Below are 18,967 nucleotides of genomic sequence, written 5' to 3'. Positions count from 1 at the left end.
TGGCATGTAACTCGGTGTCAAAGACGTGAAGGGCAGGATGAATAAGCTAATGCGGTACACAAGTGTGCTGGAGGCAGTTCTTCCTTCACAGGGCCACAGACACCACACAGTTTAGTACCAGTTGATCATAGTGAAACGTTACTATCTACCAGTTGTTTCATCTGTGTGTTGGGCCCAGTCTTTGGGCTCATCTGTGTGTTGGGCCCAGTCTTTGGGCTCATCTGTGTGTTGGGCCCAGTCCGGGGTGCATCACACACTAGAGGTCTTCACGGATCGACCTGTACCTGAATACCCGAGACCTGGTCCAGGACACGAGCGGGTCCGGATCCAGAACTCTAAATAATGTCACGGGACTGGGTCGGATCTGATACGATTGTCATGGGTCTCGGGTATGTGCAATTTTAACTGACTTGTCCGGAAGCGCCTGTACAGATCCGAATGGGACTGTGGCAGTAGAGAGCGAGAAAGAGAGACATTTTATAATTTCATAATATGCTGCTGCTCTTGCTTTTCATGAGAGCGTGGCTTGTTGTTGACCAATCATAAGTCATCAAAGCAGCACTAGGCTACAGTCATAGAGCCTCGCTCCATGTGTGGCAAAAATTAGGAGATATCTAATCAACGGAAGATGGAATTAAAATGATGGAATTAAAAGTTAAAGGAGAAGAATAGGCTACAACGACCAAGAGCCAACAGATATGCTGCTACTTAATATTCTGAATTGAGTTGTTCTTGTTTGTAACTGTAGGATGAGAAAGTGCACGCACTGCAGCCTCAGTTATCAAATCAAATCACATTTAATTTGTCACATACACCTGTTTGCAGACGTTATTGCGGGTGTATTGAAATGCTTGTGTTTCTAGCTCCAACAAGTCTTAGGCTGAATCGTGCTGGTTTACTGTATGTCTGTGGTGATTATCTGATCTTAGTTAGCCCAACTATCTAAAGTTAGCTAGCTAGCTTAACTAGCTTCTCCTGGTTTGATGCAGTCAAGACAGGTATTACGTAATCATTTTTAATGATAAATAATCTAGCTATGGCAGCTATTAGTCTACCATAGCGCAAGTCGGCTTGGTTGGTTGGTTGCTGTCTCTCGTCTCTCCCTGCCTCCTCCCTGCTCCCCATGTCACTCCCTCCTCCCTGCTCCCCATGTCACTCCCTCCTCCATGCTCCCCATGTCACTCCCTCCTCCCTGCTCCCCATGTCACTCCCTCCTCCCTGCTCCCCATGTCACTCCCTCCTCCCTGCTCCCCATGTCACTCCCTCCTCCCTGCTCCCCATGTCACTCCCTCCTCCCTGCTCCCCATGTCACTCCCTCCTCCCTGCTCCCCATGTCACTCCCTCCTCCCTGCTCCCCATGTCACTCCCTCCTCCCTGCTCCCCATGTCACTCCCTCCTCCCTGCTCCCCATGTCACTCCCTCCTCCCTGCTCCCTGCTCCTCCCCCCACTATGATCACTTGGCTACATAGCTGATGCATGCTTGACTGTCCATTAATTCACGGTACTCCATTCTGTTTATTTGTGTCTTATCTGTCGGCTCTGTGCTTTAACTCAGGATCTGTGTGTAGTTAATCCGACCCTCTCTGCCTAGTCATCGCCATTTTTTACCTGTTGTTGCTGTGTCAGACTAGCACCCTGTTATTGCTGCTGTTATCTTACCTGTTGTTTTAGCTAGCTCTCCCAATCAAGACCTGCAATCACTTTATGCCTTATTGTATGTCTCTCTCAAATATCAATATGCCTTGCATACTGTTGTTCAGGCTAGTTTTCATTGTCATTGTTTTGGTTTGCAATGGACCCTGTAGTTCCACTCTCCGTACCTCTGATACCCCCTTTGTCCCACCCCCCACACATGCGGTGACCTCACCCATTGAGACCAGCATGTCCAGAGATACAACCTCTCTTATCATCACCCAGTGCCTGGGCTTGCCTCCGCTGTACCCGCGCCCCTCCATACCCCTGTCTGCACATTATGCCCAGACTCTATTCTACCACGCCCATAAATCTGCTCCTTTTATTCTTTGTCCCCAACGCTCTAGGCGACCAGTTTTGATAGCCTTTAGCCGCACCCTCATCCTACTACTCCTCTGTTCCTCGGGTGATGTGGAGGTAAACCCAGGCCCTGCATGTCCCCAGTCACCCTCATTTGTTGACTTCTGCGATCGAAAAAGCCTTGGCCTCATGCATGTCAACATCAGAAGCCTCCTCCCTAAGTTTGCCTTACTCACCGCTTTAGCACACTCTGCCAATCCTGATGTCCTTGCCGTGTCCGAATCCTGGCTTAGGAAAGCCACCAAAAATTCTGAGATTTCCATACCCAACTATAACACTTTCCGTCAAGATAGAACTGCCAAAGGGGGAGGAGTTGCAATCTACTGCAGAGATAGCCTGCAAAGTTCTGTCATACTTTCCAGGTCTATGCCCAAACAGTTCGAACTTCTAATTTTAAAAATTAATCTCTCCAGAAATAAGTCTCTCACTGTTGCCGCCTGCTACCGACCCCCCTCAGCTCCCAGCTGTGCCCTGGACACCATCTGTGAATTGATCGCTCCCCATCTAGCTTCAGAGTTTGTTCTGTTAGGTGACCTAAACTGGGATATGCTTAACACCCCGGCAGTCCTACAATCCAAGCTTGATGCCCTCAATCTCACACAAATCATCAAGGAACCCACCAGGTACAACCCTAAATCCGTAAACATGGGCACCCTAATAGACATTATCCTGACCAACTTGCCCTCCAAATACACCTCTGCTGTCTTCAATCAAGATCTCAGCGATCACTGCCTCATTGCCTGTATCCGCCACGGGTCTGCGGTCAAACGACCACCCCTCATCACTGTCAAACGCTCCCTAAAACACTTCTGCGAGCAGGCCTTTCTAATCGACCTGGCCCGGGTACCCTGGAAGGATATTGACCTCATCCCGTCAGTTGAGGATGCCTGGTCATTCTTTAAATGTTACTTCCTCACCATATTAGACAAGCATGCTCCGTTCAAAAAATGCAGAACCAAGAACAGATATAGCCCTTGGTTCACTCCAGACCTGACTGCCCTCGACCAGCACAAAAACATCCTGTGGCGAACTGCAATAGCATCGAAGAGCCCCCGCGATATGCAACTGTTCAGGGAAGTCAGGAACCAATACACGCAGTCAGTCAGGAAAGCAAAGGCCAGCTTTTTCAAGCAGAAATTCGCATCCTGTAGCTCTAACTCCAAAAAGTTCTGGGATACTGTAAAGTCCATGGAGAACAAGAGCACCTCCTCCCAGCTGCCCACTGCACTGAGGCTAGGTAACACGGTCACCACCGATAAATCCGTGATAATCGAAGACTTCAACAAGCATTTCTCAATGGCTGGCCATGCCTTCTTCCTGGCGACTCCAACCTTGGCCAACAGCCCCGCCCCCCCCGCTGCTACTCGCCCAAGCCTCCCCAGCTTCTCCTTTACCCAAATCCAGATAGCAGATGTTCTGAAAGAGCTGGAAAACCTGGACCCATACAAATCAGCTGGGCTTGACAATCTGGACCCCCTATTTCTGAAACTGTCCGCCGCCATTGTCGCACCCCCTATTACCAGCCTGTTCAACCTCTCCTTCGTATCATCTGAGATCCCCAAGGATTGGAAAGCTGCCGCGGTCATCCCCCTCTTCAAAGGGGGAGACACCCTGGACCCAAACTGTTACAGACCTATATCCATCCTGCCCTGCCTATCTAAGGTCTTCGAAAGCCAAGTCAACAAACAGATCACTGACCATCTCGAATCCCACCGTACCTTCTCCGCTGTGCAATCCGGTTTCCGAGCCGGTCACGGATGCACCTCAGCCACGCTCAAGGTACTAAACGACATCATAACCGCCATCGATAAAAGACATTACTGTGCAGCCGTCTTCATCGACCTGGCCAAGGCTTTCGACTCTGTCAATCACCATATTCTTATCGGCAGACTCAGTAGCCTCGGTTTTTCTAATGACTGCCTTGCCTGGTTCACCAACTACTTTGCAGACAGAGTTCAGTGTGTCAAATCGGAGGGCATGTTGTCCGGTCCTCTGGCAGTCTCTATGGGGGTACCACAGGGTTCAATTCTCGGGCCGACTCTTTTCTCTGTATACATCAATGATGTTGCTCTTGCTGCGGGCGATTCCCTGATCCACCTCTACGCAGACGACACCATTCTATATACTTCCGGCCCTTCCTTGGACACTGTGCTATCTAACCTCCAAACGAGCTTCAATGCCATACAACACTCCTTCCGTGGCCTCCAACTGCTCTTAAACGCTAGTAAAACCAAATGCATGCTTTTCAACCGTTCGCTGCCTGCACCCGCACGCCCGACTAGCATCACCACCCTGGACGGTTCCGACCTAGAATATGTGGACATCTATAAGTACCTAGGTGTCTGGCTAGACTGCAAACTCTCCTTCCAGACTCATATCAAACATCTCCAATCCAAAATCAAATCAAGAATCGGCTTTCTATTCCGCAACAAAGCCTCCTTCACTCACGCCGCCAAACTTACCCTAGTAAAACTGACTATCCTGCCGATCCTCGACTTCGGCGATGTCATCTACAAAATAGCTTCCAACACTCTACTCAGCAAACTGGATGCAGTTTATCACAGTGCCATTCGTTTTGTTACTAAAGCACCTTATACGACCCACCACTGCGACCTGTATGCCCTAGTCGGCTGGCCCTCGCTACATGTTCGTCGTCAGACCCACTGGCTCCAGGTCATCTACAAGGCTATGCTAGGTAAAGTGCCGCCTTATCTCAGTTCACTGGTCACGATGGCTACACCCACCCGCAGCACGCGCTCCAGCAGGTGTATCTCACTGATCATCCCTAAAGCTAAAACCTCATTTGGACGCCTTTCCTTCCAGTTCTCTGCTGCCTGCGACTGGAACGAATTGCAAAAATCTCTGAAGTTGGAGACTTTTATCTCCCTCAACAACTTCTGCTATCCGCGCAATCTGCTATCCGAGCAGCTAACCGATCGCTGCAGCTGTACATAGTCCATCTGTAAACTACCCACCCAATTTACCTACCTCACCCCCCATACTGCTTTTATTTATTTACTTTTCTGCTCTTTTGCACACCAGTACCAATATCTCTTCTTGCACATGATTATCTGATGATTTATCACTCCAGTGTTAATCTGCTAAATTGTAATTATTCGATTTATTGCCTACCTCATGCCTTTTGCACACATTGTATATAGATTCTCTTTTTTTCTACCATGTTATTGACTTGTTTATTGTTTACTCCATGTGTAACTCTGTGTTGTCTGTTCACACTGCTATGCTTTATCTTGGCCAGGTCGCAGTTGCAAATGAGAACTTGTTCTCAACTAGCCTACCTGGTTAAATAAAGGTGAAATAAAAAAATAAAAAATAAAAAAATAAATGTCACTCCCTCCTCCCTGCTCCCCATGTCACTCCCTCCTCCCTGCTACCCATGTCACTCGACTCGCTCACAGTACGGCTTTATCAGCTCCGGTTAATAAAGTATCTTAAAAAATTACTTTTCTGCTGCTTCTGTCACTCGGATCGAATCGGACTGGGTCTGGATCTGAACAGGTCTATACGGAACGGGTCTAGTTGTCTTCGGATCGATTCGGAACAGTTCTCTATATTAATCAATTAATTAATGATATTGGGTCCAGGTGGAAAAGCCCCAGGTCCATTTCAAAACAGGAACTTTTTGGACCCGTGAAGACCTATATCACACACTGCTCGCCTATTTCCACGGGACTTGTGTTTCCCTGTGTAGGCTCCCCTTGCCGCTCCTCGTTCTCCAACCCTCCCAGCGGCCCTTTGTGTGGTCCCCTTGACTGCTGCTCACATTGGCCCATTTAGGAACACTCTGCATTGTAGCCAGAGCCCCTCTCCTCATCTCTCTCTCTCTCTCTCTCTCTCTCTCTCTCTCTCTCTCTCTCTCTCTCTCTCTCTCTCTCTCTCTCTCTCTCTCTCTCTCTCTCTCTCTCTCTCTCTCTCTCTCTCTCTCTCTCTCTCTCTCTCTCTCTCTCTCTCTCTCTCTCTCTCTCTCTCTCTCTCTCTCTCTCTCTCTCTCTCTCTCTCTCTAGTGCTCTGACTTTCTTTTTCTCTTTCTTTCATCCTCAATGGATAAAGCCGCCACATGGCTGCCTGCCCACAATCTACTCTGTATTTTGTCTACAATCTCACACCGCCACAGCCAAGTAGTGTGGATTATAATCTTGTTTTAGCTCATTTTCAACTGAGATCAGATAATACAGTAAACCAGTACGATTCAGCCTAAGACTTACTCTACTAAAATGTTAAATTGCCCTAATGATTATGGATGCAATTGATATGGCAGTCTTTCCATGTCATGTGGGTAGTTAACTGTCTGTTATTGTGATACCTTCAGACCCCCCCACCCACCGCCCCCTAGTGAGAGACATGGGCTCCAGGCCTCTCCAGGGCTCCGCTCTCTTCTCTCACCGATCATGGTGGTTCCCCCAGCCAGGGCAGCCTTGGTGCCCTGGGAGAAGTCGTCCACGGTGGTGGTCCCCCGGTAGGGCATCTGGAAGTGGGTGTGGTTGTCAATGCCACCAGGGATCACCATCTTGCCGTTGGCCTCGATGGTCTTGATCCCACCTGGGACGATCAGGTTGTCTCCAATCTGCCTGGAGGTTTAGGCGGGAGAAGAGCCATGTCAGGGGGTATCATTGACTTGACACAATACTGTAAATTCATGCTATGAATAGCTAAATAGCTGATGAATAAACCAAAATGAATATATTATCATATCATTAGAAATGTAGTTTTGCTCATGGCTGACTGGTGTAAAGTAAAGTTAATCAAACTGAAAGTTAGCGGTGAGCCAGCATCATTTGGAAACTATCAATCCTTCCACATTAGATTAAAGTCATCAGAGCATGTCAAATAGCAGCTTGGAGGGTTGCAGACAGACCGACAGACAGACAGACAGGCAAGAGGGCAGCGTCTGTATTCCTGTGCCAGCAGCAGCGTGGTCGATGCTAGGCTAGCCTGGCCTGTGTAATTGGTATGCAGCGCTAACCTTCCTGCGGGTGCTTTTCCTATCAGAGCTCCTCTATGGGAGCACACAGGACAAAGAGCCTAATAGGCTGATCGAGTGGGAACAGGAACTGGGGAAAAAAGAGTGACCTTCCAAGAGCAGGCAGGAATGCACCCACTTTGCCTCTTGTCTGTTCCTGCACACTATACACTACTGTGGACTGGAGTAGACTCTGACTGGATCTGACTGGATCTGTTTGGATCTGAATGGATCTGACTTGATCTATCTGGATCTGACTAGATCTGACTGGATCTGTTTGGATCTGTGTGGATCTGACTGGATCTGTGTGGATCTGACTGGATCTGTCTGGAACTGACTGGATCTGACTGGATCTGACTGGATCTGTCTGGATCTGTCTGGATCTGACTGGATCTGACTGGATCTGTCTGGATCTGTCTGGCACTTGAAATGACTGTGATATGTGGTTGTCTTGCCTACCTTAGTTGAATGCACTGACTAAGTTGATCTGGATAAGAGTGTCTGCTAAATGATCAAAACGTCAACGTCAATACATGGGAGGACGTGGTGGTCAAACATTCTCTTACTTAATGACGCCATCCTCCATGTAAATGTCGGCATAAAAGGACTGGTCATCATTAACGATCCTCCCGCCTTTGACCAGAAGCCTGTCGCTCTGGAGAGAGAATTCGAAAGAACGAGAGGGAAAAAGAGAGGGGATGGGAGGGAGAGAATGTTACAAAGTCCAAAGCAATCTCATCAGTATTCCGGCTATTCTGGCGGACACTCTGTTTTGTGCTTCTTTTTTTCCAAGATGTGTTCTTGTGTTCTTGTTCTTGCGCAATCTCGATTTCAACAGCTGGGGTGAAACAAGAGCCATTTGTTTGGAATGTCTGACTGTCCCATCTACGCAAGAGAGGGCTAATGGGAATAGCCACTCACACAGATTACACAGTAACTACTGTACACAGTAACCTACATTTTACACACAGCTGGGTAAATGGATGGTCCTAGCAGTCACATAGATGAGCTTGGACTAGATTGACTAGATAACGTAGCCTGTAAACAGGGCGTTGTCGTCTAGCGACTCAGCTGCTGCGCCAGAGACAGCCACTTGGCCACTGGCAAGACGTTTCCATGGTAATGCTTTGCTAGGAGCACTCAGAGAGGCTGGAGCGGCAGGCTGGCATGCCTGTTAAGGACACGCCTCACAGAGTACAGGGCATAACACTGAGCAACAGGGAATGGAGAGAGAGGGGAGGGGGGTTGCTGGAACTTTGACGTTAGTGTCCCAGTACATTGCCTGGGCAGGGCCTCTTCTCTTATCCTGGACCGGTCAGACCACTAGATTCTACAACAAAACCAGGACATGGATTGAGCTCAACCAAAGGCAAATGGCTCTTTTACCTTTTACTGTATGAATAATATATGTATGGTAGGTACCCATTATCCCACTGTGTAAAATGCCTAGGTTCAGTTCACTGCCCTGTAAGGTAAACAGAATGGGAGCGTTCCGTAGTTTCCCATCAGCACATGGTGTGGTGTGATTAGTGATTTACTGTCTTGGCTGTGGAGCCCAGCTGGCGCTTTGTCAGTACGAACCCCACCCCTCTCTACTGGTTTAAATGAAGTATATACGTAGCCTTAGCGATGCATCCCTGGCATCTGCTCACACAACAAACACTGGCTAGTCTTCCAGGCAGTGTGGGATGGGGGTGGGAGTGATTGCTGGAGGGAGGGAGGGTGGGAGGGAGGGTGGGAGGGAGGGAGGGAGGGTGGGATGGATGGATGGAGGGAGGGAGGGAGGGAGGGAGGGAGGGAGGGAGGGAGGGAGGGAGGGAGGGAGGGAGGGAGGGAGGGAGGGAGGGAGGGAGGGAGGGAGGGAGGGGTGGGTGGGTGGGTGGGTGGGTGGGTGGGTGGGATGGATGGATGGAGGGAGGGTGGGAGGGAGAGAGGGTGGGTGGGTGGGATGGATGGAGGGAGGGAGGGAGGGAGGGAGGGAGGGAGGGAGGGTGGGTGGGTGGGAGGGAGGGAGGGTGGGTGGGTGGGATGGATGGAGGGAGGGAGGGAGGGAGGGAGGGAGGGAGGGAGGGAGGGAGGGAGGGAGGGAGGGAGGGAGGGAGGGAGGGAGCCCGGCTGGCGCTTTGTCAGTACGAACCCCACCCCTCTCTACTGGTTTAAATGAAGTATATACGTAGCCTTAGCGATGCATCCCTTGCATCTGCTCACACAACAAACACTGGCTAGTCTTCCAGGCAGTGTGGGATGGGGGTGGGAGTGATGGCTGGAGGGAGGGAGGGTGGGATGGATGGAGGGAGGGAGGGAGGGAGGGAGGGAGGGAGGGAGGGAGGGAGGGAGGGAGGGAGGGAGGGAGGGAGGGAGGGAGGGAGGGAGGGAGGGAGGGAGGGAGGGAGGGTGTGTGTGTGGGGTGGGATGGATGGATGGATGGATGGATGGATGGATGGATGGATGGATGGATGGATGGAGGGAGGGAGGGAGGGAGGGAGGGAGGGAGGGAGGGAGGGAGGGTGGGTGTGTGGGATGGATGGATGGATGGATGGATGGATGGAGGGGAGGGAGGGAGGGGGGTGTGTGGGATGGATGGATGGATGGAGGGAGGGAGGGAGGGAGGGAGGGAGGGAGGGAGGGAGGGAGGGAGGGAGGGAGGGAGGGAGGGAGGGAGGGGTGGGTGGGTGTGTGTGTGGGATGGATGGAGGGAGGGAGGGTGGGAGGGAGGGAGGGTGGGATGGATGGATGGATGGATGGATGGATGGAGGGAGGGAGGGAGGGAGGGTGGGTGGGATGGAGGGAGGGATGGAGGGAGGGAGGGAGGGAGGGAGGGAGGGAGGGAGGGAGGGAGGGAGGGAGGGAGGGGGTCTGATGCTGATTAAGCAGAGAGACAGATAGAGACCCAACAGTCTTCTCTTCTGAGCCATGCAGGCGACCCCACCCTGCCTGGAGCAGCCAGCACACTGTGTAAAGCACCGAGGCAGGCAGAGAGAGAGAGAGACAGAGAGAAGACGGCGCGAGAGAGAGAGAGAGAGAGAGAGAGAGAGAGAGAGAGAGAGAGAGAGAGAGAGAGAGAGAGAGAGGGAGAGGGAGAGAGAAAGAGAGTGTGACCTGTTGCCACTAGAAAAGGTCAACCAGTGAAAAACAAACACCATTGTAAATACAACCCATACTTATGCTTATTTATTTACACTTTTGTACTTTAACCATTTGTACATCGTTACAACACTGTATATATACATAATATGACATTTGTAATGTCTTTATTCTTTTGGAACTTCTGTGAGTGTAATGTTTACTATACATTTTTATTGTTTATTTCACTTTTGTATATTATCTACTTCACTTGCTTTGGCAATGTTAACATATGTTTGCCATGCCAATAAAGCCCATTGAATTGAACTGAGAGAGAGAGAGAAAGAAAGAGAGAGGGAGAGAGAGCACATACTGTACATGTTGACTTACAGAATGGCCTCTATCATCTACACACTACACAGTCCCCTAATCCATACCCTTCCACTACCTTCAGGGGATATCTGGTTTTGTATCTGAATATGTTTCAAATTGATAGTATGACCGCAGATGGTATTGCATAAGAATACTCTCAATTTTAGTGTGGCTACCTAAGGGAAGAGCGTACTTAACACCAGCCCTAAGAGCATGGGGAAGTCTATTATCTTCCTAAAATGATCCCTATATGGTCGAGGCCCAGGTCCCTGGGCTATACTCTGCTGCAGTAAAGACCTGCTTACTGCAGTGTGTGCGCCTGAACACCCGCCCCAATCTATCAGTGTTTTCCCTCAAGCCTCAGTCCTGTCTAGGTTTGCAAAGCTACCAGTAATTTACCAGTTACCAGAATCTTCAGTAATTTTAGTAATTAACAGAAAATATTTGGCAATCTATCCTAACTTTGGTCATTTATAATTGAATAACTATTTTTTTTTTAAATGGATTCATACAGTGCATTTGTAAAGTATTCAGACCCCTTCCCTTTTTCCACATTTTGTTACGTTACAGGCTTATTCTAAAATAGTTTTCCATCATAAATCTACACACAATACCCCATAATGACACAGCAAAAACTGGTTTTTAGAAATGTTTTCAAATGTATAATTTTTTAAAAACAGAAATGGCTTATTTACAAAAGTATTCAGGCCCTTCACCATGAGATTTGAAATTGAGCTCAGGTGCATCCTGTTTCCATTGATCATCCGTGAGATGTTTCTACAACTTGATTGGTCTACCTGTGGTAAATTCAATTGATTGGACATGATTTGGAAAGGCACACACCTGTCTATATAAGGTCCCACAGTTGACAGTGCTCTCCTTGTTGGGGCGGCATTCGGCGGTCGACGTCACCGGCCTTCTAGCCACCGCCGATCCACTTTTCATTTTCCATTTGTTCTGTCTTTGTCTTACACACCTGGCTTCACTCAACCAATTACTTGTTTATTATTTAACACTCTGTTCCCCATGTTTTGTTTGTGAGTGATTGTTCATTGTACTTCGGTCCGTTTTTTGTGGTCTCGCTATGTTGCCTTTATTATTATTATTGTATTTTTGAGTAAAGTACGTTGATTACTCATATCTGCTGTCCTGCGTCTGGCTCTCTACACCAGCTACACACAGGACCATTACACCCGGACTATTTGCATTGTGTGCCCCCCCACCCCAACCCCTCCATTTACGCTGCTGCTACTCTGTTTATCAGATATGCATAGTCACTTTAACTATACATTCATGTACATACTACCTCAATTGGGCCGACCAACCAGTGCTCCCGCACAGTGGCTAACCGGGCTATCTGCATTGTGTCCCACCCACCACCCGCCAACCCCTCTTTTACGCTACTGCTACTCTCTGTTCATCATATATGCATAGCCACTTTAACCATATCTACATGTACATACTACCTCAATCAGCCTGACTAACCGGTGTCTGTATGTAGCCTCGCTACTTTATATAGCCTGTCTTTTTACTGTTGTTTTATTTCTTTACCGACCTATTGTTCACCTAATACCTTTTTTGCACTATTGGTTAGAGCCTGTAAGTAAGCATTTCACTGTAAGGTTTACTGTTGTATTCAGCGCACGTGACAAATAAACTTTGATTTGATTTGATTTTAGTAGATAGAACACATGGTTCAAGACAAAATAGCCTAATTAATAAAAAAACATTCTAATCAACAATTACATTATTTTAAATTACTGTAACTCTGCAACTCGTCCAACTATTGACTTTGTTCACAACTGCCACCAGTTTGACGCCAAAACATTGACAACAAATACCTGTTGACATAGTAAAATAAATGAATGTAAATAACATAAATAATAATGCAGAAACCCTCATATTAAACATCAATGGTATTCACTAAGTTGATGATTGAATTTAGGATCATGTTTAACAGATTTGCCATTCTATTTAGAATGTTTAAATCATCTTAATTAATTATTTCCTATATTTTACATGTGATAATGCCACACGTGATAGGGCCAGAGATAATTACAGAGACGTGTGATAATCTAAAGTTCCCAAAAAGGGCCACTAGATGTCTTGTGATAGATTACATCAAATCCTTGAATTCTGATAGTTTACTGGTAAACTTAGAAAGTTTCCAGTAATATACCCTCCCTTTGCAACCCTAGGCCTGTCATCACCAATCACACGCAGGATCAGTATTGTTGGCTGTCATCATATCTGATTAACTTCCTCGTACTCTACTGCTTTACTAACACTAGCAGACACTGCACACACTCCAAAATAGTATACAGATATATTACTTTATTACTTCTCAATAATACCTCATCATTCAAGATCCTGCTGTAATCATACCCAAGTGTTTTTTTGTATTGGACCCTTTAGCAAAACCTCTGTTTCACAAACAGATGTAAGATCTTAATATGAGCCAGTTTGCTACAGCAGGAAAATAATCATACTGCATTACTAGCAATTCTAATGTGGATTATAATTCATCTGAAATTTCCAAAAATGGCAAATACAAATTTAAGAAGCCTTTTTAAACCTCAAATACAGTACAAGTTTAAAATGTCCTGCATTGCAGGAAAGTTCTCCTGCAACAGGGTGATCAAATTAAGTTCCTACATCTGTACACTTAGCTCAGCCCTGGCCACTCACAGCAGTAGGCGCCAAGCAATATGCATCATGTCAGATTTAACCAGCTAGGCTTCTGCCCACAATCTAAATTCGTCCGTGAATTAAAACAGCAGAATAAATTCCTCGATAAATGAAAATGAAAGAAAGCAAATAGTTGTGGAGGTCATTTTTATAAGAGTTGTGATTTTGTGACTATTCAGAGGAGTTTGACTGAATGCACTGTTATTATCATAGAGCAGTGGTCTCCGCTTAGTAAACAATGGTATATCCAAAGTAATCCAGTGATTTCACTGGGCTCGGTATGGAAAGCCGACTCTCAGATGCATACATCTGGAGAAACCTTGCTAAAAAGAATGAGGGAAGAGAAAGACAGAGTCCTCTATGTTTTTGTTACAACGTAAATATGACAGAACTTAAAAGAGTAAAATGATACGGCAATCTGCAGTTTGAATTCTGTTGCAACACACGCATGCATGGACACACAAATCAAAAATGTGACTTTGGCTTAGCATTCCCCAAATGTTCTGTGGTTAAATGCTTTGACAGAATCCAGTAGTTGCAGTAGTGTTGATATGAGACCAGCCACAATCCTTGAGGTGTGACTGCACACCATTGGTCCATGCTGGTGGATTTGCAGATGGGTCATGACATGGATTGTAAAATATTGTTCACGGTTAAACTCACTCATAAACAAGTCAAACCGTCCCATCGGTGCAACCACAAGACATGCAAAGCTTGAGGATAGGGATGGAACCAGCTGAAATGAATAACCTCTAAATATATATTCTTACTGTATCATTAAAGTACTACTAAAATCCCATTCCATGAAAATGGTCATGGAAACCCCACAGAGAGAAAACTATAGCCATACCATTTGTAAGGACATTTCTGGCATAACAACGTCTTCCTCACTGACTCTTTGTCCAATAACATTTTATTCCAATTCAAATGCTAACGCACAGTAGTAGTATACTGCGCGTCTTTTCAAATGTCTCCTTTTACCTTCCACACTAACTGAGATGAGTGTGTGTTGTGCGCTTGGTTTAGTGCTGCTGTCCACTTTGGTCGACATCAAACCCTCGCCCTGATCACTTATGCTGACCTTGACTAAGTAATGTGCCATAAAGCCTACCCCCGCCTGTCAATCAACCGGGCTGCAGTCAGTTACAGTAAAACAGAACAAAAAGAGCTTAATGGGTAGTGTATATGGCCGTGTCCCAAATCACACCCAATAGCCTATACAGTATACACTCTTAGGAAGAAAACAAAAAGTGCTATCTAGCACCTAAAATAGTTATTCGGTTGTCCCCATAGGAGAACCCTTTTTGGTTCCAGGTGGATCCCTTTTGAGTTCCATGTAGAACCCTTTCCACAGAGGGTTCTTCATGGAACCCAAAAGGGTTCTCCTATGGGGACAGGTGGAGGAAGCCGTTTGGAGAAAATTAAAAGTATCACTACTTTTAACCAGGGCCCATGTTACTAAATAGGGAATAGCGTGTGATTTGGGACACTGGCTCTATGTAGAGCCCTTCCACAGCACTGGCGTGGCACACAGACTGATACTGGCTGGTGGGGAGATTTGTTGTTGTCATGTTACAGATCACAGGATTTGGTTTATAGTTTTATGCTTATACAAAATGAAACAATTTAAGGGTTAAGAGTTTGAGACATGTTTGTGATAAAATCTCCTCACAAGGTCAGAAAGGCCTACAGTAACAGTGATTTGCTGCAATTTGACATTGGAAATAACAAAATAAGTCCTTGTGTTACAAGATTTGACTGTCGATGGAACTTTAAAAATGAATACAACTGGAGATCTTCCTACCGGAAACTCTCTCTTTCACTATTATAAAAGCCAGAAAAGACTAAAGATAGTCTAAAGGAAGTACTGCATGCTGTATTGTGAAGGTTTGTGAAGGTTTTTTCCCACACAGAGCAAATTGATAAGAGCACACATTATAGTAACATAAGCATTTGCAACAGGCAGTTCTTAATGACATCTGTAGAGAGTTTGACTGGGAACAGGGCCTCTGTGTGTTGTTGCTAACAGAGAAAACATAGCAGATAAAACACACCGAGCCAAGACGATATTCCAGAGGAGTCTATTAACTGTGAGACCCTTATGTGTGAGGCGGGCGGGCGGGCAGGCTGAGACCAATGGAAGGGGAAAGTCATCCTGCCGCATGGGAGCCAGGGGCCTCTACTGTTGCCTAGTGACAAAAATATTTACTATTCACTCAAAAGCACATTACATTTTTTTTCTGTGGAAAAGTCAAAACAATAGGCTGTATCAATCTAAATAAGTTGCCTAGCCGCCACATCATAGAGGCCAGTCTCAAGCAGCGTGATCTTGTGATAGGCCAAAGCGGCACCGTTTCCAAGGCAGCCCAACACTCAAATCTGGTTCTGATTGGGCCTGACCGCAATCTCCATCCAGGGTGGTAAAATGGCCTCATGTCAGAGGCTAGAGGCAGGGAGACAAGGGTAACCGAGGTGGTATTTTCTACTTCTCAATAGTATGCTGGTGGCCATGGAGAGTGGATGGCAATAGCTGGGTGGTCACAGCATGATGTTTTACAGTTAGGAAGGTCTGAAACGTAGTAAATAAAGTGGAGAATTGGGAGCATAAACAGTGTGCGGGCCTTCCTATTCTTTACAGGTATTCTTTACGAGCCCAGCACCTAAGTTTTTAAGGAAGTGTATATGACCACACACTTTGCTTGCAGTTAGGCCCACTTTGAAGACAGTGCAGGGATGGTGAAGCCCTGTTTTGTGGTGCCATTGGGGGGAAAAGGTTTCTTTCCTGGGTAAAGCCTGTCAGTCATGCCCACATATGCAGGTTCCAGCTGGAGGGGATGAATGATGACATGCACGGCACTAAAGTAGGATACTGTGAGAACATGGAAAAAGCATAACCACACCTAGAAATCTGACATGGCCTTAATGGGCTCCTGCTCCCAGACAGACATAGGGAAACAGCTGGGATATAGGGGTAGAAATAAATTAGGAAAATCATTCCCAATAAATACATTTCTCAGATTGTCAGGCTATAAGCTACACACAAACAGATGCTGGGTTAAAAAACAAACAATTTGGGTTATTTGGTAACCCAATATTGAACAGAACACACGCTGGGTTGTTTTGACCCAGTCAGTTGGGTTGTGTGAATAACCCAACAAATTGGGTTGTTGGGATTACTCAAACATGGGTTAATTTAACCATCAGTTGGGAATTTTTACTCCCATTCTGCGATGACCTAGCAGTAGGGTATTTTCAAGAGGCGTGGCTTATTAGGGGCATGGCTTTCAGCTAGATCTTATTGGCCACCCGTGAGAGTAAATGTCATTCTTGTTCATCACATTAAGTTTACATACTGCAAATTCTAATTTTGCTGAATTCTTCTATAATATTAAGATCATTTATTACATATTAAAATAAGGTATACCACCTTATTGTATCCCAACATTGGGCTTTTAGGGAACTTGTACACTTCTGTGAGCCTCACTAAAGCTACTAAAGTGTCAATGTTTGACCTTAACACGTGATAACTATACAACACAATAGATTAACAGGAATGACATTTACTCTCATGGGTGGCTAAAAAGATCTATCTTAAATTCACCCCTCCAGTCTTCTGATCTGTCACACTGGATCATACAGTATCTCAATAACCCAGCATCAATAACCCAGCAGTTTTTAAAGAAAAACAACCCAACTAAGTGACCCAATGAAAAAAAAAAAGGAAAAAAATGCCTGCAACCCAGTTGGATCAACCAAACAAACCAGCATTTGTGTACATGCAATTACACTGTAATAAACTGTCTATTAACTTGTTTAAAGGATATTAGATTCTCCATTATGTCAAGTTGCACAGTAGGGTAGAGCAGGCCTACAAGAAGGCTAATATGTAGAATTGATGATGAAGCATAAAATAGTGCTCATCAGGGCCATTACCCTGAGAGGTCCCTAGACTGAGCAGCAGGTGTATTCCCTGTACAGGCCAAACATGTTCAAAGCCTCCACAATTTTTTTTTATGTGTACTAAAATATTTACACACACAACTTTCCCTAAAACATTCTAGTGCGTCGCTGATATTCTATGAGAATACCCTTGCGGGCCAGCCTGCCTCCACCCCCAATCCGTCAGTGATATCAGACGAGACAAAGGGCGTCTCTCCTGGAATATAACACCACGGTGAGCCGCAACAATGAACACGCAGCCATTTCAAACAGACCCTAGAGCTGTGCTGCAGCAGCAACCATCCCCGCCAACACGTTGCTTGCCTCGATTTTAACTCCAAACCCGTGAGGCAAAGCACCGCACCGGCGAATTCTATTACATTGCGTTCTAGTAATGCTGAATTCGAAATGCTCTATTTTACGGACGGGCTATAACATCTGATCATACACATAGGCGTGGGAGATTTTTTTCTCTCTCCCTGCATCACCAGTCCAGACGCTCAGATAGCCTATATCTGGCCAAATACATATTTATTTGACAGAATGGGAGTGTACAACAGGGGTTTATTATGGTACATAATTCAACAACAGGATGTTGAATATGGAAAACAAATAGGCCACATATCTCCTCGATTCACACAGCTATAACTGATTTATTGCTTTGTATTCGTTTTTTTCTTATAATAGGAGGCTGACTTTCCATCATGTGTGGCCCTGTAGGCTACAAAAACGAATCCAAAACGCGATAATGTTGTTTATTATTTATAAAAAGGATGTGCATTTCATCTACATCATTTCAACCATCTATCCCCAAGCATTCAAGATGCTACATTCAAGATGCCAACATATTAAGTTATAACTACATTATAACAGCCCAGTGTGAAGACTATTTCATTGATTTATTATATATATATCTTTCAAATGAGCCACATGCACTGCGCACGGGTATCATGCCATCCTCAACAAAGAAGATGCAAGTTACCTTTAAGAAAACGCCTCGTTCTGTCTCTCCGACTGTCACTATGGTAGCCAATCATGCCACCTTCATTCGGCACGACTGTATTTGTTTCTATGTTCAATTGACTATCATAATGGAAAGGAAAATATCCCACACTGATGAAAAAGGCCTGTATGCATGAATTAATTGCTATTGGCACATTCTTGAATAGCGGTAACATAAAATAGGAATTAGCCAAGACAAAAGCAATGCACTGATTTTAGACAATCAGGCATGCAAGTTTCAAAAGGCAGATATTAATATTTCTACTTACTGTGATCTTTGGAATATTCTTTTTGCCTTGATAAGAATGCCCAGACATAATTGCGACTGGTCGAAAACTGATTCCACCTATGAACAAAGCTTTGAAATATTCCCCTCTGGGTGTTTCTGCGGCTACTGGCTGGATGGGAAAATTAGGGAATGGTCGCCTCCCTCTGTGCAATGTAAAGTGCTTCGAAGTGAGCTAGAGCGTATACTCTGATCCACCGACGGACTCCTCCCTCAATAGTCTCATTGGTAGGCTACAGCTGCAACGCTCAAATCCTCCCACAGGAGGACGCTCAACAGCAGGTGTAGGCGACTACAACAGTGTACAGAATTGCACTGTACAGAATTGCACTGAAATAGAAACAGTGTCATGACTGCAACATTTGTTATTGGATATTGGATTTATAGCCGGCTTAACAGAAATGGTAGCAGAAGGTGAATATTGCACATTTATTGCACACATATCCAGATGATGCTGTGTAACATTTTGCTAATTCTTATTTACAATTACGGCCAAACCCTAACCAGGACGACGCTGGGCCAATTGTGCGCTGCCACAATCATGGCCAGTTGTGATTCGAACCAGGGTCTGTAGTGATATCTC

At 45.8% G+C, this 18,967-nt stretch overlaps 1 protein-coding gene across 6 annotated transcripts in view; it reads right to left on the bottom strand.

Annotated features, from left to right (window-relative positions):
- Positions 1-18,967, bottom strand: part of dpysl3 (dihydropyrimidinase like 3) — a 54,135-nt gene that overhangs the window by 25,859 nt on the left and 9,309 nt on the right. For 4 of the 6 annotated variants that reach the window (XM_071339503.1, XM_071339504.1, XM_071339505.1 and 1 more), the window contains exons 1-3: positions 18,368-18,549; positions 7,601-7,689; positions 6,458-6,642 (exon numbers count right to left, since the gene is read on the bottom strand). In XM_071339503.1, the coding sequence (XP_071195604.1) occupies positions 6,458-6,642; positions 7,601-7,689; positions 18,368-18,415 (322 nt within the window). In that variant the 5' untranslated portion in view covers positions 18,416-18,549. Of the gene's footprint in view, positions 1-6,457; positions 6,643-7,600; positions 7,690-18,367; positions 18,550-18,967 lie in introns of those variants that run through there. The other 2 variants (XM_071339508.1, XM_071339507.1) reach the window with 1 other exon arrangement.

This window comes from Salvelinus alpinus, chromosome 13 (assembly GCF_045679555.1).
Source record: "Salvelinus alpinus chromosome 13, SLU_Salpinus.1, whole genome shotgun sequence".
Lineage (NCBI taxonomy): Eukaryota > Metazoa > Chordata > Actinopteri > Salmoniformes > Salmonidae > Salvelinus > Salvelinus alpinus.
This window is presented reverse-complemented; position numbering and strand designations above follow the sequence as displayed.